This window comes from Lingula anatina, chromosome 1 (assembly GCF_051362555.1).
Source record: "Lingula anatina isolate TDL-2025a chromosome 1, LinAna3.0, whole genome shotgun sequence".
NCBI classification, from domain to species: domain Eukaryota; kingdom Metazoa; phylum Brachiopoda; class Lingulata; order Lingulida; family Lingulidae; genus Lingula; species Lingula anatina.
In genome coordinates this window covers 66,644,779-66,672,776 of record NC_141767.1, presented here as the reverse complement: position 1 = coordinate 66,672,776, position 27,998 = coordinate 66,644,779, and the positions used below count along the sequence as shown (strand labels likewise).

Here is a 27,998-nt window from a genome sequence, read left to right as displayed (position 1 = left end):
AGTAAGGTATGATGATGTTTACTGGTAGGTGCAATAGTCTCTGTGTATTTCTTTGACACATATTTATTCAACATATTCGTAGGTAGGAATGGAATATGAAATGAAATGCCAAAACTGGCCATTTAACTTCCATTCATTGTATTCTTATATCCTGAATATTTTATAGTTTAATTGAATTAAATGCTTCTCATGGTTCGGCTGTTCTTTGTTTTCATTATGACAATTAAGCTGTCCTCATTTTCATTCTAGTGGGCACAACTCCACTTTCCCATCCACTAAACCCACCAGATGTTATGTTTATCAAGGATATGGTGGCATTGAAGTAAGAGAGGGATGAAGCCTTGCAGAGAGCTGAAAAGAATGTTCAGTCTAGCCTTTTATCATCCTCCTCTGTTTGAAGATAATGATGAACTGTGCATCATGATGACTGGTATTTCTTGGGCTCATTTTTGTAAATCAGAATACCTGCAGTCTAGACTGCCCTTGAAAGAAGTGTTCTTAACATTGGTGAGGTTTAGGTACAATACCTCTTTTGATTTAATGGTGCATTTGACATGTTTGCCAAAATGGACAATCACTGACCATTTCTGGAAAACCATTGATGTTCTAAATGCAAACTTGGATTGGATGATACAACCTCAAAACAGAGAGAATACTTTTACTACGGTTCCGCCAGTGTTCGAAGGGAAATTTCCAAGATTGATATGTATAATTGACTGTTTTGAAATTTTCACAGAAGCTCCAAAACTCTGCTAGCAAGGGCTAGGTGCTACAGTCAGGAAGAATTTAAAAAGATTTCAGGAAGAATAATACTGGTTTGTTAAAGCCCAATTAAATCTGGATGTGTATGATTATTAAATGTACAGCCTCATATTACTTAAGGTTTAAAAATGGCAATCACATTGTTGCCATATTTATTGTGCTGCGGGAAAACCCTGCATGCAACAAACATTGTTATTTAAGAGCGTAATGTTAAATATGCCAGTTTATCATGTGAGGTTGCAATTAGGCTCATCTTGACCCCCATCCTCTATCTGAGGGTATGTTCCTAACCGAAAAAACAATTCTCAACTCACTTTTTGGGCAAGTTATTAAAAGGAAATAGATTATTATTTACCACCAGAATGTGACTTTGGAAGTAGTGATAAATATCCAACAATGTATGAGAAACAAGGATAAAAGATGATAAGGATAAGAGCCCGAAGGTCAGATTTTTTGAAAATTTCGTCATACCCAGGAGTTGGAGAAACGTAATTATGAAAAATTTATCGGATTTACACAATTTAAAATATTAATTAATTTTTAAGTAACAAAGTTTTTAAGTATTTACCGTATCTATCAACTTCTACGACAGAGGGCTATAGATATGGTTGCCTTTGTGGTCACTGACCTAGAGGAAGAGGGACACTTATCTATAAGACTGAAATACATGATTCGTAAGCCGCAGTGGGTGAATTTGCAGATCATGTGATCACAGACCAATGTCAGTCTTCAGAAAGCACAACACATGAGCCTCTTCCAGAAGACATCATGGAGATGGCTCAGAATGAGCAACCTAACTCAATCATTTCAGCTGTTACAAGTTTTTAAAGCCATTCTACAATATTTCATGTAGAGTGAAAGAGTGGGCTTGTTGACTATTCTGATTAAGAAGCCATTGATATGAAAGTTAACGAAGCCATTGTCTTGGTTTGATACTAAAGAGGGATTCCCCATATATCGTCAGAATTAATGTACCTGAGCATGTGACTAGTGAACATTAAATGATTGAAGCTGGTTATTGTTGTCAGCGTTTGATTTCCTCATGGCGACTTACAGGTAAATATTTTGACCATGAATCTGGAAGTTAGTATTCACTCGTTACCCAACCTAAAAGTTTACAACAGTGTCAGTATTTCTAGCCTGCTTCTAAATTTGATTTTTAGCTAAATTTCACGCAGTTCCAAACAGCCCGTAATAATAAGCGAATACGTGGAGGCAGCATTATTATGTACATACTTTGTAGTTTTTAATGTATTTGTTTCTATGTAAATCCTTAATTATATTATTTGTATTAAGTTGAAATGTTCATATTTATGTCTATCCTATGACTTTCATTTGTTATCAGTTTTTCCTTTCATTTGTAATTTCAGTTCACTGTTGTAGTCTAGATACGCGAGTAGTATGAAATCAGGCTGACAGTTACCATCGACGTGAGGAGCGACGTGAGGAGTTTGTTTGTTTGTTTGTTTGTCTGATTGTTTGTTTGTTTATTTGTTTGTTTGTCTGTCTGTTTGTTTGTTTATTTATCTGTCTCTCTGTCTGTTTGCTTGTTTATCTGTCTGTCTGTCTCTTTGTTTGTTTGTTTGTTTGTCTGTCTGTCTATCTGTCTGTTCGTCTGGCCTTACCAGAGGGTATTTGTAAGGTTTCTGACTGGTACAGGAGGTACTTGTGCGGTTGTAACCGACTTGTGAGGTTTTCCCACAAGTGCCCAAAGTTAAAAAGCCATATCTCCCCCTAAAAGCCTCACAAAATTCGTTTTTAAATCCAACCTCACAAGATTTTCGGACAGTGCTGTCTGTCCGTTTTCAAAAGTCCCATGAAAATGGCAACATTCAAGTACTTCCTTTTCTGTTAAAAAATTGTGAGGTTTCGCGCCTCAGAAACAAGGCGAGCTGTGAATGGTCGATTAGCGGTCACACCAACCAATCGCAGCTCACTTATTAGACGAGCAGAGGCTCGTTTGCGCATGCGTGGTAAATAGACGCCATATATGGTCGCGATACACCGGCAAACATATTGAACTGGGGACTGCGCAGGCACCGTCCGATTGCCACCTGTTGCTGAAGACCGAGAAGTGACGACGAGCAGACGATTTACAGTAAGGTGAGTCCAATGGATATCATTTAGCCCCATAAATAAGATGTTTTACACTTATGTTTCAATAAGATTTTTATCAAGTATTTCTATAGATAATTACATATTAGATCTAGTTATATAATAACGGATAAGCCTTGTTTGAATGCGATATGTTGGCGAGAAAAATATTACAATCGATCTCGGAACACGTGGTTTTGTTTATGCATAGTTACTGCATTTCTGTGTTTATTTCATCCGAAAGAATTATATCGTTAGGTAATATCTGCATCCATGCATTTTAGGATTCCGACTTGGGAGGTTTTTACTGTACAGTAGTAAATGAGCGTTCATAAATCAGCTGTCAAAGGAATTTTCATCGACCTAGTTTTGTCCTCAAAACTAATAACAATTTATTTGGTCGGTTAACAATGCTGACTTCAACTTGTTTAAATTAAGGTGCTGACATAGGGCTGGTAGTTTTCCCGTTATATATATATATATATATATATATATATATATATATATATATATATATATATATATATATATATATATATATAAAGGGCTTTTTTCTTTAACAAACTAGGGCGGTTATAAGGTCCCTTCCTCCTCATAAGATAAGTTAGATTTCCCCCATTTAACAAAAATTTTCTCATCCTTGATGAATTCCCACATTCTATCTTAATTATTTGGTAGATGTTACTTGATCTGTGTGTTAAAGCAAGTTCCCATAGCTTGAGAATACTGTAATATATTGATATTATATGATAATATTAATGTTTCTTGCTTTTATTTGATTTTCATTACTGTTCTAGTTAACTTTTTAAAACAAAGGAAATTCCCCTTTTTACAAATTGTCGTAAATATGTTCCTCTCTGATAGGTAAAAGGTCCCTTTATGAAAAAAGACCTGGAATATTTCCAGGGATCTTGGGGGGGGGGGGGGGGGGGACCTTTGCTGGAAAAAGGTCCATTAAAAATGGGAATTGTCAATCTTTTACATGCAGTGCAATTATTCAGCATAGTGCAATTATTAATTCTGAAAGATTTTCCATTATTAAGTACATTTTTTAGGACAGTACAACTGTTAATTATGGAAGATTTTCCACACACTACAATTATTTAGGACTTTATAGTAGTAGCATCAAGCCTTTTTTCATTGTTTTTAATCATATAAAAATATTAAAATATAATAAATTTTCTCTAAACAATTCACGGCACACATTTTTTTAGAAATGGCCCACTTTTTTTGACAAAGTGACCATTTTTTTTGACCAAGATAGAAACCTCATAAATATACAGACAGCAACCTTAGAAGTATATGTCTGTTCGAATAAAAGTTTGGTAATGAAACTGAAAAGATTGATCCCCAGCCACATATAAAGCCTTACAATTGTTAGGATAGAAACCTCATAAATATACAGACAGCAACCTCAGAAGTATGTCTGTTCTAATGAAAGTTTGGTAATGAAATTGAAAAGATTGATCTCCAGCCACATATAAAGCCTTACAATTGTTAGGATAGAAACCTCATAAATATACAGACAGCAACCTCAGAAGTATATGTCTGTTCGAATGAAAGTTTGGTAATGAAATTTAAAAGATTGATCTCCAGCCACATATACTGTAAAGCCTTACAATTGTTAGGATAGAAACCTCATAAATATACAGACAACAACCTCAAAAGTATATGTCTGTTCCAATGAAAGTTAGTTAATGAAACTGAAAAGATTGATCTCCAGCCACATATAAAGCCTTACAATTGTTAGGATAGAAACCTCATAAATATACAGACAGCAACCTTAGAAATATATGTCTGTTCCAATGAATGTTTGATAATGAAATTGAAAAGATTGATCCCCAGCCACATATAAAGCCTTACAATTGTTAGGATAAAAACCTCATAAATATACAGACAGCAACCTCAGAAGTATATGTCTGTTCGAATAAAACTTTCATTCGTAAAGAGATTATCCTGGACCTTGAAGTATACAAAAATCACCAAATATTATTTTAATTCATATGTACATCAACAGTTCTTGTGATATCAATTCAGTGCCAGGGTTTGCTTTTGATGGTGGATGAGATCAATGACTTCACATTTGACTCAAAGCACCAAGGCTAGAAAACCATTGTCACCTGTCTTCAGTCACTTGTGCTAAGCCCTACCCCATTTCTTTTCCAGATGCCGAAAAACAAGGTATTTTGGGCGAGCGTGCCTACCCTACCCAAAACCATAAAATGGCCGGTCTTCAGGATGGCAGATGGCAAGTTTTATGTGAAATCAGACAACATGACGTAAGTAAATACCATTTATTACTGAAATAAATTGGAAACAAAGAGCCTAAATAGTTGTGATCTGAGACCTTTTGAAAGTACCATTATCATATGAATTTGTCTAATTATTAGTTGATTGTATTGTTTAGGTAAATGATAAAGTTTTAAATTATTTTGGATGGTTTTTTGTACAGCATACAACCAAGGGAAGTGGAGGATTTTGAGGCAAAATTTGATCATTATGTGTCATTGGGTAGAAGTATGTAATTGTTAATTTTAAGAGTTATTGTTGATTTTTCCCAAATTTTGAAGTTAGGCCAAGATTATTTGCTTCCTAAAGTACGCCATGTATAAATGATTATTGATAATTACTATAAAATCAATTCAAATATAATGGAAAATATGAAGGGAAGCAAATGTTCTGAGACCTAGCCTTTTATGTTTTTGTAGTTGAATTTCTGAGTGAATTGTTACTTGTTGCAAATTTTGCTGTTAGACAAAGATAGCTTGCTTCCTATAGTACCACATCCATAGAAATATAAAATCTTTCCTTTGAAATAAAATTGACCCCATTTACAGTGAAAGCAGAAAAAAATTTGGAGGACTCCTCTGGGTTTAAGAATAATCAATCCAAATAAAATGAGAAATATAAAGGGAAGCAAATGTTCTTAGTCATGGTCTTATTCTGTTTGTTGTTGCTGCCTAATTTCAGAGTTGTTGTTGATTTTTAAAGTTTCAGGTTCCTGTATTGCTGTTAGCAAAAAAAAAAAAAAAAAAGAAATTACCATTTATTCATAGGTGCACCCCCTTATCGGGTATACAGGTAACGGATTATGTCAGAGGACAACGCACCACTAACGCGTTGGGTGATTGAAAAATTCGTCTAATACCTAACTACGCCCCCTTTTTATGAATGGTCGCCGTGGGAAGAAGACAATGAGACCATAAGTAATTAACGCATCGACACTAAGGTTTAACAATGATGTTTTTCTCAAGCCAGCACGTAGCGCGAGCCTTGTCAAAATAAGCTGTTGAAGCCGCAGCGGGACGCCAACACCACTTTATCTTTGCCTGTTATGTAATCCGGTAAACGACGTGTGGCTCGTTGAATCAGCTATTAAGATCGCTTCAGTTAATTATAACCTTGTGGAACGTGCTTGCATCATATATCTCGCTAGACAACTTGATTGACTTATTTCACTATGGATTTGCCGAGCATTACTTAAATTTTACCTGAACAGTTTACCGGACGTCGACAGCGCGACCCTCACATTGCAGGGCATGACTCGCGTATATGCACAGAGTCTGCTTGATATGAATATACTAATGCTGCCGCGGTTTAATATGTTCTTTAAAACTTCATATTACACTGTAAACATCTTTTCAGGCCACCATTCACAGAAACTTTATTTTCAAAACAATAACTACATTCCGCGTCGAGTCGACTTTAAGCACGCGGCTGATATTTCATTGGCGCCATTTTTTACATGTGCAAGCAACAATATATCGAACGCGCTAACTACATTGCGACAAAGTCGTTATAGCTTTTAGATAGAACTGTTAAAAGTGCTTATGCACCTCAGTAACCTTTTTGTTTACTTTACACTTTTATATCCAATGAGGAATACCAGCCCGCTTGGCGCCAGGTGTCGCTAGTGTGAATTCAGTCCTTCCTAGGTCGCCATGTTGGATATTGTATACGTTGGACTGTGGTACTGGCCTTAATAAACATGCCTCAGTATTGTTGTGTACCTGAATGTCAAAGTCGGCAAGGTGGGCATAATTTTCTTGAGGATTCAGGGCTTCGTTTGAAGTAAAGGGTTGCCCATGTCAACACACCTTCCATGTTAAAGGGTCAGTTACAACTTGACCCAGGAACAGTAATTAGGCCCCTAAAGATAGACGAGTTGCCTCAAAAAGAATACACGTAAAAAGGTTAATTGATCTTGGCAAAACTTATAAAGTTTTGGAAAGAGAGCTCCATAGCAAGAAAGTGCCCCTAGGAAGTATGATTTATCAAAGTGTGTTTTCTTATGTCCGTAATTTCAGAAGAGTTGTCAGTAAATATATATAAGTCCCGGTAGCCTACTACCCGCATAAGGTTGTGTTATTAAGTAATATCCTTTTTTATTGATGTATTGAGCATGACCGGTAATGTTAATTAAATAATAATTTTTATTTAAAATCATTATTCACTACCTCGTAAGAATCATAAAACTAGTTATAGTTAGATAATTTATTTGTTCATGTATAGATGCAATTTCTCAGCCAATGGAATAATGCATGTTTGGAAATCTTTTTGTAACAGTTTAAGAAATAAAATTTAAAGAAAGAAAACATTTTATAAATGAACAGTTTTTGTTCTTTTTTTACGAAATAGCACTTGTGAATTGTTTTACTTGTGTAGAAACACCATATTATTTCATCGCTCTGAAAATTCATTAAAAAGCAGCAAAACCAAATATTTTATTTAAACAAAATAATTATTCAGTCCATAGTAAAAACCATGAAACCATGTAATACTTAGATAATTTATTTGTGCTATAACTTTCCTGAATATATAGCTGCAATTTCTCAGCCAATGGATTACTGTAGGCATGGAAAACTTTTTGTAACAGTTTAAGAAATAAAAATTAAAGAAAGCAAACATTTTACAAATTAACACAGTTTTTTGTTCCTTTTTACAAAATAGTACTTATGAATTATTTTACTTGAATAGAACCACCACATTATGTCATCACTTTGAAAATTCTTTAAAAAGCAGAAAAACCAAATTATTTGCTGTAAATACAACTAGCAATTTATTTCATCCCACTAAAATACTTTACAAAATAGCATCATAGGTTTTTTTTCATTACAGTTAAATATTATTAAAAACAGCATAAACACATAAGTACTTTTTGTAAAGAATATAGCACCACCAAATTATTTCATTTTAGTGAAAACATTTTTTAAAATTGCACTTCAAAATTATGATTGCAGCTAAAACCATCTCATACAGGGGTACTTTCTATAAACTGGTTGACACATACTTCCTATAGTGTTTTTCATTAAAAAAAGTTATCCTGGGCAAAATACATGTAGAAAAATATCCAGCGTCAGAATGAATCAACCCCACAAACAGATCTTTGAATGTAAACACAACAAAATAGCAGAATGGGCGATTTGTAATGAACATCTGGCCTTCTAACTTAGTATAGTATTCGCGGGTTTTCTTTAGGCCCAGATTCGTGCACAAGATACACATTCCAAAAAGGGGAAATCAGGTCCGGGTCCAACTGTCATGTGTCTGCAATGGTTTTGGACACAACAATTATTCATACAGTTTGTTCATATACTTCTTCTCTGTAGCTGACATTATCTCTCCAAATCTGGAAGCAGTGATCCGCCATTGTCTCTCCTTGTGTCAGATTGCGCTCTTTCCTTGTTATAACTTGCTATGCTCAGTGTCCTTTGCTGTTTGTTCCTCAACCTGAAATAGTCATATCCCATTAAAGCATGGTAAATGGTTACAGCATTAAATAGTTAAGATACAATTTTATATTTCTATGATGTCACACATCACCTAGTTTGATAATTCTTTCTCATATTTGGGCCTGATTCTTAATATTAGACCTCTGTTTTCACTTACATCATTCCCTCTATCCATGCATTATTGTTTTCATGGCACTTGGCAATAGTTGTTGTCCATCACAGCCGCCTGTAAGTCAGCTTTAGGGTAGGCATAACTGGTGGCTACATCAATCTTTGCCACTGATGTGAAGTGACGGGTAAGATTCCTGAAGTAATCATTTTATCCTGCTCTTGAAGTTGGCTGTCCTGGGGTCCTGAAATCGACAGTTTCAGGCTTTGCCCCCAATATATGGGCCTTCTTTGGGTAACCTTATAAAGAAAAAAATAAGTACATTTACTAAGTATAAAAAATCTTCGTCTTTCGTGCTACTAAAACAAAATATGAGCGTAGGCCTACTCGTACCTACAGTAGTCTACATGTACATAACATGTCAGATTTGACACACACACCTCGACTAATGTTCGATTTTTTTTCAAGGAAAATAGTTAGCATTCGTGTTTTTCAAGCACTAAATGAAAAGAAAACACATACCTTTTAGTCAATTCACATTTTCATCCAGATGTTATGGCACCACATTCAAGTAAATTGCGTTTGACTTGGTTCACTGTCAGCGGCGCGTGCACACGCTCCATGTTAAACTCTGGTGTAAAGCTGTGAGCGAGATTCTGCGAGATTTAAGAAGGACTGCTTTCACCCCCACGCCATCTAGCGGCAGACCCTTAAAGCGGGTATTCCCCATTGAATTCCAGGTTACAAGTACGGTAACAAAGGTAATTCAGACGATGTAGGCACATGTACATGCGTTATCCGACCACAGTGTTAATTTATTGGTTTGTTTGCGGTCGTTTTTATGTTGCCATGTTGCTCACTATTTTTGTTTTAATGTTTCATCTAAAAGTCAACTTAAATTTTATAACCATTAATTGCATGGAATCAACATTTGTTCGGTTAGACTATTAAACTAAATTAGACTTTTAAGTAACAAGTTAAAACTTTAAAACAGTTAAACTTTTAAATTGTGGAAAAAAAGATCAAACTAACGTTCGAACTAACATATTCACTGCATGCAATGAATAGTATTATTTTGTTATCAACATTTGCTTGATGGTAAAAGTTGTTGTTTTAAATAGGTCCGTTTTTCATATAAAGTAATAAAAGGGCCCTTAAATAGCCTGATTTTCATAAGAATTTTCAGTGTTTAAATTGTTTGTTTTTATTTGCTTCATTTTACAGATTATTGCTTGCTGAAAATTTGATAAAATATAGGACGTTTTAAGGACAATTAACTTTCTGTAAAAATTATCCAGCGTTTGTATTAATGTAAACAAAACGTAATTAAACCTTCTTTAAAATAATGCAATTGTTCTTCATGTACGCATACACATTGTATATTGAATATGTAGACCCCCCCTCCCAAGTAAAACGCTTCTAATATATACCCTGTTTCCTTTTTTCTCTTCAGACAGACACAATAGAGAATGTGGTCAAACCAAAAATGCTTTTTGGCAAACAGATAACAGATTCATCAGTATAAATAAAAGGAAACACTTCAGCAATTTTTTCTTCTGTTTTTTTTTTCCTGTCTCAGTGAAAACTTAAATACCCCTAGGATGCTACGTGGGCCAAGCGTTCCAAAGTAACACGTACCAGTATCAGCATTCTTCAACAAAAAAGTTAGAAACATTGGTATCTGCAGTGCAGTAAAATTTGAAAGAAAGACAGAAGACAAAGGCCACTCTCACATCAGGTTTTCTCCCTGTCATTATTTTATATAAGGAGTCTGCTAGTCCTCTGGTTTTCCCTCCTACTTTTTTTTCATCACTACATTCTTGTTTCACCTACAGATGTTATTATAATATATCTTAAATAATAATAAAGCAAAAATGAGTATAATATCGCATAGTTTTGGATCACTATAACATATTTTTTCTTACGACGGGGCTGAACCCGATCTCAATCAACAGCCTACAAAGCACATACCAACATCTCAACATTCCGTTTGAGAACGTTCATTTCGAAAAAAGTATTTGTACAAATTTCGAGTGTTGGTAGTGAGTGCTTTCAATCTTTAAGTTGATCTTTGAAATAAAATTACATAAACTGTGATAATTTTGAGCCTTCCAGCAGTATTGTTATATGCGTGCTGATATCTCTGTCCTTATCGGTATTCATCGGACATACCTCAACAGACAATGGAAGAGGAAGTGACAAAAGAGTAGGAAACTATCAATGCTGTCATGAGCCAGCACTAATGTCCCTGAAATAAAGACAGGCGATGGTTATCTGTAACTACATTGTACCTCTGGTTGAAGAGAATGAGGTGAGAAATCGACCACTAATTACTGTGGCCATAAACTTCGTTATAAACCTAATTTGCCTTCTCCACCTAGATCTCGATGCCCAGTCTATCACGATGCAAATATTTATGTCTGTGACCACATTCTGTACACCGCAACGTATACCAAATAATATACATACATTGCGAACAAAATTAAAACAAATATATATAAGAAGCAACTGTCACACGCATGAGATGGACAGTGAATCGTTCAGCTTTTCGGGGGATAAAACCATCTGACTCAACGCACTTCATGACAAAGAACGTTCACACAAAAGAAAATGATAAGATAATAAAAACAAATACGGAACGCCACCCTACAATACATATCTTTCACCCACTTTTTAAATTATTTACCAGGGGGTGAAGGATGCGAACATTATTTGTGTCTATATTTATAACAAATGTTTCACTGCCACCCCCTTACCCAGTACACACGACAGCTACATGTACCGCTCATATTTGTGTAGTGAAGATGAATGAGACAGCATATATGAACTGATACAGAATTTTTTTTTCTGTTTTAGGAAAGTGATCTTCGTTTTGTACTGCATTTTGTACTGTTTACTAAACTAGTAATTAACCAGCCAGGGGTAGGTTTAGAGTGCAATTAGCTCGTTACTAACAAAGAGCTGCAACTCTTGTTAACGCGTAAGGGCAACTTGTGTCGCTAAAAATAATCAAAACAAAGTCTAGCAACACACGCAGAATGTTCGACTTTGATATGGAAGGGCAGAATTTCATGAAGCAAGTAAAGTGTTGGAAGTTTCTACGACGACTCATATATTTAAGAGACATGAACAAAACCGCTATATCCCGGATGTAATGAACAAAAGCTGACTGGTGGGGCAGGACATGTTAAAACATTTTTGAGAAAAAGTGCATATAAACTTCACGAGCTACGCAAAACCTAAGCTCTGCCTATACACAAGTTAAAATCAACCACCCTTTACATAAACCCGCGAGCAAATCTGTTGATACACGTATTAGTGCGGTTTCAGGAAAGTGATCTACTGCGTTTTGTGATGTTAAGTAAACTAGTAATTAACCAGCGAGGGGTAGGTTAAGGATCAGGGGCGTAACCTGACCTTTTAGAATTCTAAGCACAGATTTTCAAAATTCCCAGGTACGGTTAAATGTAAATTTAAAATAAATTTAATTCGCCAAATATCATAGCTAAGTTTTCACCAGTAATAAAATCATCAGATAAAATTAAATATATTGCGGCTATTCAATTAAGTTCCATTACATCATTTCACCCAGAACCAAGCCTTTTTTCTAGGATTGGGATACAGGCTGTCCAAATGGGGTAGGAGTGTGATGAAGTGGAAAAATATTTTATAAAATAATAAATATCAATGGGAATGGAGGGTTAATAACAATCGATAACGATCTGCCGCTGACACTCTTTTGCGAACCAATTCCCATGAATGAATATGAAAATTGCCTCTTCGTCTCGCTTAGATCGAGAACGATCTCCGGCTGACGATCTTCCGCAAACAGAAGCTTTTGAACGGATATGAGAATTGCATTATCGTTTCACTCGGATTGCGAACGATCTCCCGCTGACGATACGAAACTTGCGTTCTCGTCTTGCTCTTTGGCTTACCAGGCAATTTTATCGGATATAATTCCCTGGGCTAACGAAGTCTTTTTAGCAGATATGAAAATTGCCTCTTCGTCTCTCTCGGATTGCAAACGATCTCGCGCTGAAAATTTGAAAATTGCCTTTTTGTCTATCAGCTTTGCCAGGTGCCTTATGTATGGAGGTCCTGAAGGTGTCCCCTTTCATAATTTGGCAGTTTGTTTGTCATACGAATAATTAAAATGACTGCAATCTTATAACCCTACTGCGGTGTATCAAGGTGTACGACTAGAACTAGAATAATGATGAAAATTTATGCAGCTGTGATACATACACTATTTATTTTTTTTAAATTGAAATAAAATACCTTGATAATGATATAATTATAACTTTTAAATTTCTTAATTTTATAGTGCATCAAATTGAATAAACGCAAGTCGGGAAAGATAGCGCGCGATTTTTACTAGCGTGTTTCGCAACAGCAAAATGTTCGTCATTTGAAATGTAAAAAAAAGTATTATAAAAGGTGGGATTATTCAAGGACTTTCAGTTATTATTTTTTCTTCGTGGTTATTCAACAGTATAAGGCAATTTGAGAGCATTTAATTAGAGAAATACGCGACGCGATCCGAGGGCTGCTATTGTTCTGACTAACAAAGGCCGGTATTTTCACCCCATCGGGTTTATCACCCTGTTTATCTAAATGAAAGTGCAGGAGTACTTTTCTATTGATGATGGTGTCCTGCTCACAGTGGGTGGCTAAAAGCGAGCTGAGTAAATTTAGGCCGAGTTAGAGTAGTATTTATCGCTGCTGGGTCCCAACGGCTTAAGGTTTAATTCCCTATAATTAACGCACCGATAATAGTCGTTTAACTACCATAAGGATTATAAACCAAGGCTATTAAAGTGTCTTCGAAATTAATCCTGTAGCTGTACCCCTCTATCCTACTTTTTATAAACATCAGACTTTGCCCTGCTTGATTTTACTAAAGTTACACAATTTGTAAGTGGTGTTTTGGTATAGAAACAATTGTATACATCTATTCTAGTGAACACTGGTGAATAGCCCAGCAACAATTCATGCATATTTTTTGTTCTTTTTTTTTTAGAAAAATGGAAAAAGAAGCCCTCAACACTGAAGGCCTTCGAGGCAGATGTTCAGGATGCCTTGCAGCAAAGCGAGCAAGACCACAGCTTCATTGCACCACCTCCTTCCCCTGACAGCATGAGCGGTGACGTAGGGCAAAATGGAAACGCAGAGCAGAACGTAGATGTTGACATGCAGACAGAGAACGAACACTCCATCAGACATGATGCCACACAGATCAGCAAGCAAGGCTGCAGCCTCATTACACCACCCCATGGTGTCTTGGGGAACAGAGATGATGACAGCATGCAGACAGAAAATGAACAGCCCACCAGCATCGGACATGGCACCACACAGCAGAGCGACCAGAACCGCAGCCTCATTACACAACCCCCTCCCCAAGATGGCATGAGCAGGGACGCAGGGCAGAAAGGAGATGATGTCAGCATGCAGACAGAGAATGAACACCCCACCAACATCAGACATGGCACCGCACAGCAGAGCGACCAAAACCACATTCTCATTACACCGTCCCCTCCCCAAGATGTCATGAGCAGTGATACAGAGCAAAAAGGAGATGATGTCAACATGCAGACAGAGAACGAACACCCCACTCCCTCCCAAATCATTGACATAAGCTTTACGGACAGTGATAGTGATAGTGATGGAGATCCTGATTTTGATCCTGAAAAGGAGTCAGCTGATAGTGATGATAATGATGAAATTCCGGAGAAAAAGATGAAATACAGTGGAAATTCCAGGAAATCCTGTGATCTCCCTGACGAGTTCAGTTCTCAGGAGCCAGCTGATATTGAATTTGATGAAAGTAAAATCCCAGAGAAGTTTTTCGCTAGTGAAATAGTGGGTATCTATGTAGTACCTGTTATAAAAGACATTACCTCCAAGAAGGGTGATGTAAAGAAAAATGAACGCGTTTACAACAAGTTGAATGTGTGTCCTTACTGTTACAAAGTCTTTGTTAACTTTGAACAACACCTACATTTACATGCTGATGAGGAAGAAGTTCAAGAAATACTAAAACTTCCGTCTAGATCAACAGAAAGATCCAAAAAGATTGACATCATTCGTTACCGTGGCAACCACAAACACAACCTAAAAACGATCAAAAAAGAAAATGGAATGTTCATACCAGGCAGGAGGCCGTCCTCTGGTGAAGGTAAGGAATGGAGTGTCAAGGACTACGGTCCTTGTCCACACTGCAAGGTATGGATGAGAAAGCAACTTCTCTACAGGCATCGTAAAACCTGTGTGTGTCACAATTCTGATAACCCTAAGGAATCGACTTCAGAGGTACTACTCCAGTCTGATATTCTTGCTGGTAGGATAGATCTTAAAGCGTCGGTTAACCTAGTGAACGAAGTGTATACAATTTTGAAGAATGATGAGATCGCAAGAGTTGCTAAAACGGACCCCCTAATTGTTCAGATGGGGAATGGTTGCTTGGACCGCAACATAGGAAACAAAGCAATGAGGCGGTACTACGCCAGTTCGGTAATGAGGTTGCTTGCTAGACTCCTCATTGAACTGAGAAAACTGCAAGAAACTGATGAGCTGCAGAAAAATCTATCCTTCTTTGATGCTATACACCCATTGCAGTACAAGAACTTTGTTACAGCCGCCTTCGAAGTGTGTGGAAATGTGGAAGATTGTGATGATGATGAAGAGGACTTACAGGCTCCAAGCAACGCAATTAAATTATCTTATGATATAATCAAAATGTGTCATGCCAAGATATCAATAGCCATTGATGATGACGACAAGGAACGAGGAGAAAAAAACAGAAAAGTTACCAAGAGATTTATGGATAAGTTTAGGGATAAGTGGTGTATAGACGTGAAGAAACGGGCACGACATGTCCTTAGGGAGAGAAGGATGAATACGAAGATTGAACTACCTATACCAGAGGACATAGTGAAGGTCGCCGAATATCTGAAGGGTGAACTCAGTTCAGAAAACCTCAAAGTACCACAGACTCATGATGATTTCCGGGAGTTACAACTTCTCGTCCTGGCAAGACTCATAAGTTACAACAGACGTCGACCAGGGGAAGTTCAAACACTTAGGTAAGGCCTGTTTTAAGAATGTGGTTGTTGCTCTCATTTTCCGGTTAACTTCTGTCTGTGATGTTATTCTTTTTTAGTGTATCATTATCATTCATTTTGAGCTATTATTTGGAATTCCATTTTCTTATTTTACAGGATGAAGCAGTACACTAACCGGACGAAGGGGCTTGAAGGAACACACGAAACCCTCAAAGAACATTTAAATGAAGTCGAACTGAAATTGGTGACATCCCAAGAAGTGGTGGAAATTAGAGGAAAAGTAAGAGGTCTTGCTTATTCATATTTTTTGGAATCATTTTCAATAGATATTGATTTAGTTCTTTGAGGTTTGTAGCACTTAATATCTTTATCTTATGGAAATAAATCTGTCTACATATTCATCTTCCTCATATTTCTTTATAGAAAGACCGAAAAGTACCCCTCATTATCCCTCGGGACTGCATCAAACCATTGGGATATATCGCAAACGAACAGCTCAGAAAGAAGTTCCATGTGGAGAGCATGTTTGTCTTTACGAGCAACAGTAGTGAGTAGATCTACTCTGTATTACCAGCAGCTCTTAAATGAATAGATTCCAACTACCTGATTGAAGTATTTGTCTTTTTAAGATAAATTATTGTAGTAAAATTGAACAGACATATACTTTTGAGGTTGCTGTCTGTGAATTTATTGTTTTTTATCCTAACACTTAGTCCTATCAGTATTATCTTGTTCTATGTCTAGAAACTAATGTTTTGAGAAAATTGAATTTAAAAATTCAATAATCTCATTTTTTTATCAATTTTTGTTTTTACATTTTTAAAATATATTTAAGAGTTTTAAATGTCTAAAAACTATTTTCCTTTTTGTGTATATTTGAAAATGTTTAGATTGGGAGTAATTCTACTTGATATATCACCATATGCAAATTGAATAATGTTCTATGTCTAATTGACCATATTGTTTTCCCATTTTCTCATGACACTCATTTTCCTCAAATGACCAGTTTAAAGACATAGATAAAGATAATACTGAGGGAACAATATTTTGATGAGATTGATCAAATAATTTATATAACAAAATACAACTCTATAATGAGGACTTAGACCATTATCAAATTGATTCACTTCTATTTAGAACAAATAAGAAAAAAATATTGTTTATATGGGAAACCATACCAGCTTTAATGGTCTAATTAAGTTTAGATAGAACATTTTCCTATTCCACACATCAAAAACTCAATAAGTTTGGAGGATGTAGTTAGAACAAGATAATACTGAGGGGATGACTTGCCAAGCTTTATATTTATGTGACAAGACTGTTTCATGATACGGGTTAAATCTTCTATCTTGTAGATATTATGTTAACCAGGTAAAATGGTCTTATTTTCTTTCTTTTTTTTTCTTTTCATAGACGGCTCAATACTTCGAGGGTATTATGCACTTAAGCACACAGTAACGGCTGCTGGAAACCTGGAGAGACCAGAGTTGATCGTTGCTACAAGGTTGCAGAAGTACATGGCTTGCATTACTCAAGTAAGTTACTTCAAAGTCACGCATCATTAATTATTTCAGGGGAATCTTGAATCTCAATGAATATGGTTTAAGAATGCAGTTTTGGATTTCTTTTATTTAGAAAATGGAATATCAATATTTTTCAGGTTCTGTCTCTGGATAAGAATGACATGGTACATGTACTAAATCACATGGGCCATACATGGGACGTACACCGTGATTTCTACCGCCAGTATAGTAGTGTTATTGAGCGGTTAGATGTTAGTAAGCTTCTGCTTCTCCAGGACACAAACCAGGTTGGAGATTACTGGAAGCAAGGGATGAACTCAATAGACATCGAGAAGTTAAACAAGGCAGGTTTTGCAGGTAAAACACAAATAGAATATATTTCTATTTACTTATGTATCAGATTATTGCTGCAATGTTATCTATGATACAGTTGTATTTGATATTTTTGTAATTAATTTAAATCATATGTTACGGGTCAGAGTACCCAATGCCAGCAAAAATCAATGACAAAAGATTTAAAGAAGTTTTAATATTTTATTAAAACTAAATAAACTAATGACAATAACAATAAGCTATTCTTAATACACAAATAAACCTATCTGAAAGCATTGAAGTGTCCTGTGTGAAAGTCCGATGTGAATCCGTCGACTGGAGAGTGAATGGAGACAAATCGGCTCAAAGTTCAGTGAAAGTGTCCGATGAAATCCCACAGTAATTACAATGCAAGTTCCAGTAGAAAATATGAGTGTCGGTTCAGTGGTAAATAGGTTCCAAAAAAAAAAATATATTCTCCTTCAAAAGTCCCAAAACAAAACTCAGTCTCCTATCCGTTCATACTCCCAGTGTCTGTCTAAACTAACGCTCTCGAGATACTCATGCTCTCGCGATATGGTGACGTCATAAGCTGACCTACTTATACACAACACATAACATGATGAAATAAGGCCTAAGAAAAAAAATTGTTTGTTTCCTGTTACCCGACCATCCCTATGAAAAAGTACCCGACCCATAACATTTTAAAGCCACTAGCAAAAAAAAAGTTTTGGCTTCCGACCGACCCCCATATATAGCCTCCTTTTCGGTAGCTTTTTTTTATTTTACTGCTACTTTATAATGAGAATTTTAAATAATCTTTGCTTCATCCTCCGACTACAATAGTATTTATTTCTCTCTTGACAAATATGTATGCACGTAAGTACTGACTGAATATTGCTTTTATATTTAATATAATGGTAAGTGAGAAATATATAAGCTGAAATAATTAGCTGGGAGTCACTCATCTGCAATATTGTAGAATTGTGTGTTTTTTAAATTGCGTTAAGGTGTTATATCTCTAGAATTACGAGTATCATTTAAGTTGTATTTATATACTTCAAGTTATTTACATGCTAACAAATTTATATATACCCCGCGAGCTTTGCTGTCCTTTCTGACAGCTCTTGTTTTAATAGTAACTATAATGGTATTTGAAATTCACTACGAAAGTTTGGCGGAAATTCAGTGTGTTACTAAGTAGATCTAGTCATTTGTCAAATTAATTCCTGTACAGTATTCAATGCAATGCCATATTGGAATATTCATCAATAATATTGGAGCTATAAAATATCACATAGTGTGTTAGTTTCTTGGCAGAGATAATATATTGTTTTATTTCATATATGTCAAATACCAGATAAGATACATAGGAACATTGAATAAAATAAAATAAGAAGTAGCCTACCCTGTGATTTGAGAGAGTAAAAAAATAAAATAAAATAAAATGTTATCCCTACCGACCTACCCTAATTTTTCTTTACCATGTAACAGGAAACAAACAACTTTTTTTCTTAGGCCTAAATGAAAAAAAAAATTTTACTATATAATTTGTGACTGCATAGCTTTATGTTTGTTTTATTTTATAGACATCGTTTCTGTGTCTGATGCCCCTGAGGAAGACGTTAATGCTGATGAACCAGAGTTTATGCCTCACCCATATGATGAGGATGATGAACTTGCTACACCTGTTGTTTTTGACTTTGAAGGTAGGTTTTGTTTGTGATAGTAGGGAACAGAAGCTGTAATAAATAGGAAGGGAATAAGCCAAGAGGTTGATTCATAAGACCAAATTTAGCTTTTTTATATAGTTCATGTTAAGCTTCTATAATAGTACGGTAAAGTGCCATGAATTTCGAACGGCTCTTGAATTTCGAACGATCTTAAAATCGGCCGTCTGGAGTTTTTTCTGGACCATGAATTTCGGCCAGTAAGCAATTTTGCGCAATCTTGATTTCGTGAATTTCGTACACCTTAAAATCGGCCACCGGGCTATTCTCGCGCTTATAAAGATCTAACAGTCGGCAATGTTGCCCTAGCATACCTTTACCTGAGTACTACGTGTGCGGCCCAAGGTGCAAGATAACGATCAGTGCAGTTAGTTTAGGACGCTAAACAACATCGTCATATCCATTCATTCAGATAACAGGAGAATCTATTAAGAGTTGTACTGTCGGGCTGTTGTTTCTTCACCGCAGTATTCGGTGTGAGATAGCGATCGGTAGTTTTGCTGAGGCGCACAATAGCATTGTTAACAGTAGAGACTTCAGTAACAGAACAAAAGAGCACAGGGCTCGACATTAGCGCCTGTCCGCCTGTCCGGGACAGGTTAAAATTCAGTTCGGACAGGTGAAGTTGCAGGGTTGGCTGTCCGACGGACAGGTCATGTTTTGTGAGAAATTTGGAGCAAAAGTCTTTAAAAAATCTTTTTTTTTTTTTGTTGCATCCTAACGTCTTATATTCTCTTCCTAGACGGCATTGAATAGAATGACCTACTTTTGGCACAAAACACATGCAGTCGCAAAACGAAGTCTGAGTAAACTTACCGCCAAATTATGAAAGTGAACACCCTCCAGAACTTCATCAGACAAAATTTATTCACATTTCAGGTTCTTTACTAAATATTATTTAGTTCAAAATCTACGTGCTTTGGTAATAAAGACCGTTCCAAAAACAGGAACTACACAGGTACTGTACTGGGTACAAAGCCAGATTGAACTGGATGAACTGGCTATATCTAGTTCGTTGTCAAGGCAACATACTGCCTGTCAATCAAATACGTTGTATGCTATCTACTCACTATAGAAAGTGAAATCTTTTGGACTGATGATCTTGTTGAAATGTTGTTTATTTGCCAAAATATGACCTGAAATTTTGTATGATGTTTTCTTTAATGACTCTAGCACCTATGTTATTTACAGTTAAAAAAATTAGTGCTGGAATATGATAAATTAACATTGCTGTCATATACCAGTGTGATATTGATGTAAGGAAGAAATTACGGTAGTAATAACAAATATGAGAATTTAAATAAAAAGAAGGGGAACTTTTTATACTGATATTATTTAATTCATATATTTAAAAAAAATCAAACACGTGATAACCCCTAAAGAAGTCAAATTCTTAACATAAATAAAAGTTAAGTATTATAAAATGAATATTATTTAACTTTTCATTGAACTATATTCAAATATCATTAATTTTGAATATTTTAATAAAATTAATTTAACAGAACCCCCTCCCCACTTCCCGCTCAGGTTTTTTTTTTTTTTTTGGTTTTTTTTTTTTTTTTTTTGGTTTTTTTTAGCTGTGGTTAAACTTCATGTGAATCTGTTATCAAATTGCAGATTTACAATTAGTAGACCCTGTACCCCAAATCCTAGGAGAAGCCCTGATTGGAACTATGTTAAATCAGACTTATATGCAAGATTTAATCTTCAGGAGTTCACAAGTATGAAAAAACAACTTTTTATCTGAAAATAAATTCACTTTAAGGTGCATTTTCCCAGCTCATTTGATTGAGTATTTTGGTAATAAATACATTAAATGTATGACTACACATATTAATTTACAAAGTTCTGGGTATGAATAGAAAAAAAAATATTGGTTTTGTTGGACAGGTTGGTTTGAAAATCGGACAGGTCAAATTTATGACCACCTGTCCGAAGGACAGGTGCTCATAAAAGTTAGTGTCTAGCCCTGGAGCAATATTAAGAGCTGCAATAAAGATTACCATTATTGCTTTCTTGTCTCGCTCAGATCGTTCACGATCTCCCGCTGACGATCTTCCGCTAATGAAGTCCCTTGAAATGTACAAATGAAATGAAAAATATTTTTAAAAATTATAAATTCCAATGGGGAGGGATGAAGGGCTAAAAACAATCGAGAACGATCTCCGGCTGACGATCTGCCGCAAACGAAAGCCACTGAACGAGTGTGAGCTTTCTCGTTTCACTCGGATTGCGACGCTGACGATACGAAAATTGCGTTCTCGTCTCGCCCTTTGGCTTACGAAGTCTCTTTAACAAATATGAAAATTGCCTCCTGGTCTCTCTCGGATTGCAAACGATCTCTCGCTGAAAATTTGAAATTTTCCTTTTTGTCAATCAGCTTTGTCAGTTGCCGTGCGTATGAAGGTCCGGAAGGTGTCCCCTTTCACAAATTGGCCTGTAGTTTGCTTAGTGTTTTGTACCGCATGAAGGTCACTCTTGTCACTGCTGCATACGGTTGGAATGTGTATCTTAAAGTTCATAGAAACATTTTATTGTGTTTTGTAAGCTTTAGGAAGTAGTTTCGTCGTGACTGAATATCAGCGTACACTACAAAGTAGTACCATTCATCTGTGACGCATCATAAAAGCTAGGTACGTCAAATTACTCTAAGAAAATTTCTTACAACGTCCACGGCTGTCCCGACAAGTCAAGACGTCATTAAAAAAAGTCGCAAGCCGTCTAGCCGTCTTTGAAAATATAGGCCGTCCGGTGATGTCAGCGGCCGTCCAAATGACGGCTGGACGGTTCGCTGGGAAAAGCCTTGCTCATAAGAGTATATTTATTTAACTAGGGGCTTACTGACATCACCCAGCTTACATGCGGGTGCATGCCTCCCAAAATTATATTAAAGGATAAAATTGTAATATATCTAAGTTTAATTGTTTGTAAATTTTGTAAAAATTGCCCATGCCACCCCGTTAGTTTGGAGGGTTAAGCTGGATCAAGTCCGTGTCAAAATTCTTTGAAACTTTGCAGGAAAAATCAATCTTCCTTTGTTTCTCTGGCTCCTTGTTTAGCCCGACGATCAGATTTATCTAGTGCCCCCAGGTCTGCTGGAGCAGCTCTTTGAAAATAACACACAGGTAGATTTTTATCTGAGATAAATATCACGTTCGATACACTCAAGACAAAAGCTACCTGTGAGCTGAAGGGCACTTTACCCTCTAATTAAGAGGTAAAGCAAGTTCCAGCTAGATGGACGATTAAGATCGGAATTCAGATGGTAACTAGTATTGTTTACCTCAGTTCTGTGAAAGCAAACGAGAAGGGTGTCAGAACAATGGTGCATATATAAATTATACAGAGAATTTGTACATTCAGGTGACATTAACTTATAATCGAAGGGGATTTTCGATGATATTCCTTGAAAAGTACACTAGATTTATAAAGAATAATATCATGGTTGGCCAAAAAATTATATACGCACAGTGTATCCGTGCGTATGCCTGGTTACGCCCCTGTCGCAAACCAGCAAACCATATCCTGCTGACTACATGAAAATTGCCTTCTAGCATGGACAAAAAGTCCAAGCTTCTATGCTTGCTCGAATCGCTGACGATCTCTTGCTGACGAATATAGTAACGAAGTCCCATGAACTACTAGTGTGGAAATTGGCTTATTGTCGCGCTCAGATCGCTCACTATCTCCCATTGACGATCTTCCAGTCCCTTGAACGAATATAAAAACTGCCTTTTCGGTTTACTCTAGATTACCTATCTCTCGCGTTTGTTTGAAGATGGTTTCAATGACAAAACGTACACGCTTTTCAAATGCGTACATTGACGCAACTATGCGCCAGGAAATCAGTTGCTGCTGCTGGTTAACTCATTGTCCCCTACCGCCGTCATTTGCCGACAATGTTTTCTTATTTCTATCCCGAGCGTCGTCATTTGACGTCGTAATATTAATAGTACCCATTCCCGACTGCCGTCATATGACGGCATCCAATATGGCGGGCCCCTTGCCTAGCGACTTCATATGACGGCATGAGAAAGAAACTTTGATAGGTAGGTTTTAAATAGCTCATTTTCTGATTGGTTGTTGCTTTTCTTTTGGCCAATCAAAAGGAGAGTACTATAGAACAAAATGTAAACATTTTGAGGGTTGCGGGAAATCTACATATGGAGGAAATACAGAGTATTTTTCATGAGAGCTCTGGGTCTGAATTTTCGGGATTTGTTAGTGACAGTGAGTCTGACAGCAATAATTTGAGCTATATTTCTTTTGAATAACACTTTACAGACATAGTCTGAAAGTGAATTAGGCAGCATTAGTGAAGATTTTAGAAGAAGTCAGTGGGAAAACGATCTGTGGGAGGTGGACAAGGAGCTTTTCTGTGGTGAACTACCTGGATTCACACATGAACTGCCGGGTGACAAAGACGAACTAGACTTTAAAAACTGTTCTTTACTGATAAAATACTGAACAATTTGTTGGAAAATATAAATGCATATGCAACATACAATGACTCTAAGTGGAAAGAACAACTAAAAGCATGTCTAGGTGTCAGGGTTCATGTAGTATTTTTAAGTTGATGCTTATCTTATCACAACTGCATAATATAGATAATAAATATACTTTTTTGTAATCTGATGCTCATCTTTTAATTATATTTTGTAGAATTTTGTCTTTTTTTGTACCTGTTGATATAATCTAAAGAAGTATTATGATGTATATTTTATATACCGTATTTATAAACAGTTGTTGAACTTATATTCATTGTTCAATTTTTATAGACCAAATAATTCGGACTTGATCTTCCCCATTCAATAAATAACAATATTTTGAATATGTCCAGTTATAAAGAATTTCATATTATACCAATTTCATGCCTTAAGAACCCTGAAAATTTGGAACAAACAAAACAACAGACCTAGAAAAAGGCCATATTGAATTTCCTCAGGGATATAGGAGAGTGCTGACAGTGGCGCCACCACATGGTGGTGGCCAGATTTGGTGTTAATGGCTGTAGGGGATCGTGCAGCAGTCACTGCAGGGGACAATGAGTTAAGATTGGGTTGCCTGAGCGAAAAAAAAAAAAAAAAAAACGGCCCTGCACCCCCCCCCCCCCCCAAACCTAGTATATTTGATCGCAGACAACAATCAGCGGTCATCTTGGTCGCAGCGCACGACGGAGAGAGACCGTAATACACATTCCGGGCAGTGGCGAAGTCTACCTGTGCGGAGGAGAGGTCGTAGTGCTGAGGCCGGCTTCTGCAGGGAAGGCTACGTATGCATCAGAGACACCGACCCGCGAACGGCGAGATGAGGACGCATTCGCGCGTAAAGTTCCGCCCGACTTTAACGGTAAAGGCAACGAACCTGGTCGCGGAAGACACTTATCGCAGATGAAGGCTACCTGCACGTGCGCCATAGACACTGATCGGCTGTCGTCTCGGTGTCAGTGCACGGAAAGGAGCAACGGTAACACTAAGCTTCCATAGTAAAGGTTATCTGGCCGTGGCAGACGCTAATCGTCGGCCGTCTCTCCCTCCGTCCACTCCCGTTCTGAGCGCCAGGATCATTTTTGAAAAAAGACACTAGTTTCTGGCTGCCAAAATCGCTTTTGAAAAACGACACTACTGATAACGATGCTGTTTTGCGGCCCTAAACAACAGTACCGCTCTATCTATGGGCCATACACAGTGATCGGGTGAAAGTACGTGTATACCTTTGGTCGCAATTACCGACACTCACACATCATACATTATGGTAACTCTAAATAGATCGTCGAGAGAAGATAACAGAAGGCCTAGCGACGAACAGACAACTTCCGGTCAAAATTGACAGATTTCCATGAAATTCGAACTTTCGGAAGTTCTGAGCACCTCCATTTCATGAATTTCGGCCAGAACGATCTTTTCCCAAATTTAATTATTTTCTACTGTTCGAAATTCATGGCACATAACCGTAATGTCATGTACATATCAATATGATATATTCACTAGTATCTCACATGGAATAGCCCCAACTAGTTCTCAGGTTCGAGAACTTTTTCCTTAAGAATGATAGAACCAGTTTGGACTTGGAATGTTAATTATCATTTTGTCTATTTTAGAAGATGGAGAGAGTAGAGGCGGGCGGAAGAAGCGCAAACCTGTGCAGAGGCATAACTGGAGAGAAGAAGAAGAAGAGAATGAGTTGAGAAACCTCTTTCCTCAGAGTTTTGACCGCAAGAAGCTGCCAGGTCTGAAGGAAATCGCCACCAAAATCAGAGGAAGCGCTGTATTCAAAGACCTATACCCTGGCAAACTTACTGCCAGTGCAATTAAAAACAAGATAGATCGAATGTTACGTTGAAAATTGTTTCACCTTGTTCAGTTATCAGATATGAATGAATTACGATTGCATAAAGTATAATTAGACCGGGAACCAAATAAGTTTTATTTAGACTTATGTACCGCACACTTTAGTGTTAAGATGTTAAGAGCATTTGTCTAAGACTAAAAACGTCTTATTCTTAAGTTTTTATACTTGTGCGTTTACAAGTTAGGAATGGCATCAAAGTAACGCCATTGTCTATTTCATTAAATACTGTATGTCCCGCTTTTTAAGTGTCACCACATGAAACTACAACGGACCCTTGTAATTATGTAATTTAAGAAAATCACACCCTGTGCTTTCACCATGAAAAGAGGGCGCGTAAAAAGGCAATATTTTATGTATTTTTATACTTTTCCTGAAATGTCGCCTTTTTATGTGAATAGAATCTGTACAAGAAGGGTCTCTCCTGCAGTTAACCGTATTTCCCAACGTAGTGAAGTGTATTGTAACAGTTCAAAGGGAGAAATCATAATGTAAGTGTTTATACTATCAAATGTGTTTGCATAGTGTATTTATAAGTTTTCTGTATAAATTATAAAGGTGAAAAAAATAGGTATATAAGATAGAGCACCTGATAGGGTGTGGTCATTAATATGAAATACGATAAATGTTAAATATGAGAACGCATTGGTTTAATTATCAACTGTAAACCCTTCCTGTAATTCAGTATATAATGTTTTAATTATGATTATTGCATTATAAGGTAAACTTCATATCATTTGTGTTCATTGTATAGGTATAGCAAATTTCAAGTCTCGCTGTATATAACCGATTTAATGTAATGTAATGTTCAATATATCTAGTAAATTATAGTTTCCTGTATTTATTTATTTCTTTATGTATTTATTCATTTTATTTATTGTTTTCTTTCCTAGATTATGTACCTTGCTTGCTTGCTTGCTTGCTTGCTGTCATGCTGACATGCTGAACTGCTGACTAGTCCATTTACTGTACTGACATAAGCGATGTGAATGGTTACTGAACTGAACATTTAAAATAAAGCATGAGTAACATAAACTCTCCAATGTCTCAACGATTTCACACTATTGTTGTTTTAAAGTTCATGGTAGCATAGTGACTTTTTTTATTAAAATGGTATTATTATTATTATTGTGAATGTGTAAAATGGATTTGTTTGCTTTGAATCACTGTATGGAGATTATATTTTTTCTGCATTTCCCAGTGATTAATTTTGTTTTTAAAGTTCATGGTAGCGTGGTTACTTATTAATATAATAGTTACAATTTAAACCTGCATATTTTTGCACTACTCTCATTACTGAAACACATAATTGCTACATTTCTCTCATCCAATTTATTTGCCGCTCATTAATTTTGCATATAAGGTAGTGTATATTAAGTGGAATGTAGAAACACCACAACTACTCTCTGGTAATGCCACAAGTTAGACAAGACAATAATAATGATAATATAGACTTTATTTCAAGAGAGTGATTCAGTTAAGTAAATTTTCCATCTAAGCAGTTTATCCAAGCGGGTAAGCCTGCATAAGTTAATAACCTGAGAAGTCCCACAAAAACGGTCTCTCCCACAAGTACCTCCCATTAGGAGTATCCATTTGTAGCCCCACAAGTTGGATAGCTTCCCATAAGTGTGGTTGGTACTAACAAGAACCTCACAATGAAAAACAGACCTAAAAACCTCGACTGTTTGTCTGTCTGCCTGTCTGTCTGTTTGCTTGTTTGTTTGTTTTAGAGGGAGGGGTAACTATGGCTACCAATGCTTTTTTTAATTGTTTTTTTTAAGTCTAATTAATTTTTTGGTTTTTTTTTTTTTTTTTTTTTTTGAAAATCTTGTGTTTTGATTTTCAGTCTCGTCTTATCTTATAGGTAAAAGTGCGTTTGCACTGAAGTTTGCTTCGATAAGAGCCCATACAAACAGTTCAGTTAAGACGCGCAGTGGGCACAGTCCATATATGATCACTCAAGTGCCCTTGTACTCAAACAGGCGTAACAAATATATGTCTAAATGGTTTACGCTCCAAACAGTAAATTTTGGGCAACTACAACTTACAATAGAGATTGTCAACAGTGTGACTTACTCGCTTTCTGACTACTTTATAACTTACAATAGATTGTGTCAACAATAATGTACCTTATAACTTACAATAGCTCGCATCAACAGTGAAGCTTACTTGAGTTCTGTCTTCCTTATAGCTTACAATAGAGTGTGTCAATAATGGAGACATCATTTCTTTTGTTTTTTGGGCAACTACGACTTACAATAGAGTGTGTCAACAATGAAGACTATTCCTATTCAAGTTCAATAGTAACTATGGACCTATCT

At 36.4% G+C, this 27,998-nt stretch overlaps 1 protein-coding gene and 1 long non-coding RNA gene across 3 annotated transcripts; both read left to right on the top strand.

Annotated features, from left to right (window-relative positions):
- The first annotated feature begins 17 nt into the window (after window positions 1-17).
- On the top strand, window positions 18-26,014 carry LOC147764901 (uncharacterized). Of its 2 annotated transcripts, XM_087018064.1 has the most exons (9): window positions 18-2,865; window positions 5,023-5,135; window positions 13,721-15,782; window positions 15,918-16,041; window positions 16,185-16,308; window positions 17,175-17,296; window positions 17,422-17,641; window positions 19,186-19,305; window positions 25,427-26,014. In XM_087018064.1, exons 3-9 carry the CDS (start codon window positions 13,837-13,839, stop codon window positions 25,666-25,668), a joined length of 2,898 nt encoding a protein of 965 aa, XP_086874190.1. In that variant the 5' UTR covers window positions 18-2,865; window positions 5,023-5,135; window positions 13,721-13,836; the 3' UTR covers window positions 25,669-26,014. The 2 variants fall into 2 exon arrangements, with proteins under 2 accessions (XP_086874190.1, XP_086874196.1); XM_087018070.1 differs by lacking the exons at window positions 18-2,865; window positions 19,186-19,305 and having other exon boundaries at window positions 3,798-5,135.
- LOC147764902 (uncharacterized) lies at window positions 23,193-24,081 on the top strand. Its single transcript, XR_015335601.1, has 2 exons — window positions 23,193-23,375; window positions 23,611-24,081. It is a non-coding gene; the product is annotated as an uncharacterized LOC147764902 (long non-coding RNA).
- Window positions 26,015-27,998: the final 1,984 nt, after the last annotated feature.

What these genes read in the sequence shown, in the direction of transcription:
- LOC147764901 (XM_087018064.1), top strand. Translation starts at nt 13,837, where the DNA reads ATGAGCGGTGACGTAGGGCAAAATGGAAACGCAGAGCAGAACGTAGAT. An exon ending in TGTCTTTACGAGCAACAGTA is followed by an intron (nt 16,309 to 17,174) that starts GTGAGTAGATCT and finishes TTCTTTTCATAG; the next exon opens with ACGGCTCAATACTTCGAGGG. An exon ending in ACATGGCTTGCATTACTCAA is followed by an intron (nt 17,297 to 17,421) that starts GTAAGTTACTTC and finishes AATATTTTTCAG; the next exon opens with GTTCTGTCTCTGGATAAGAA.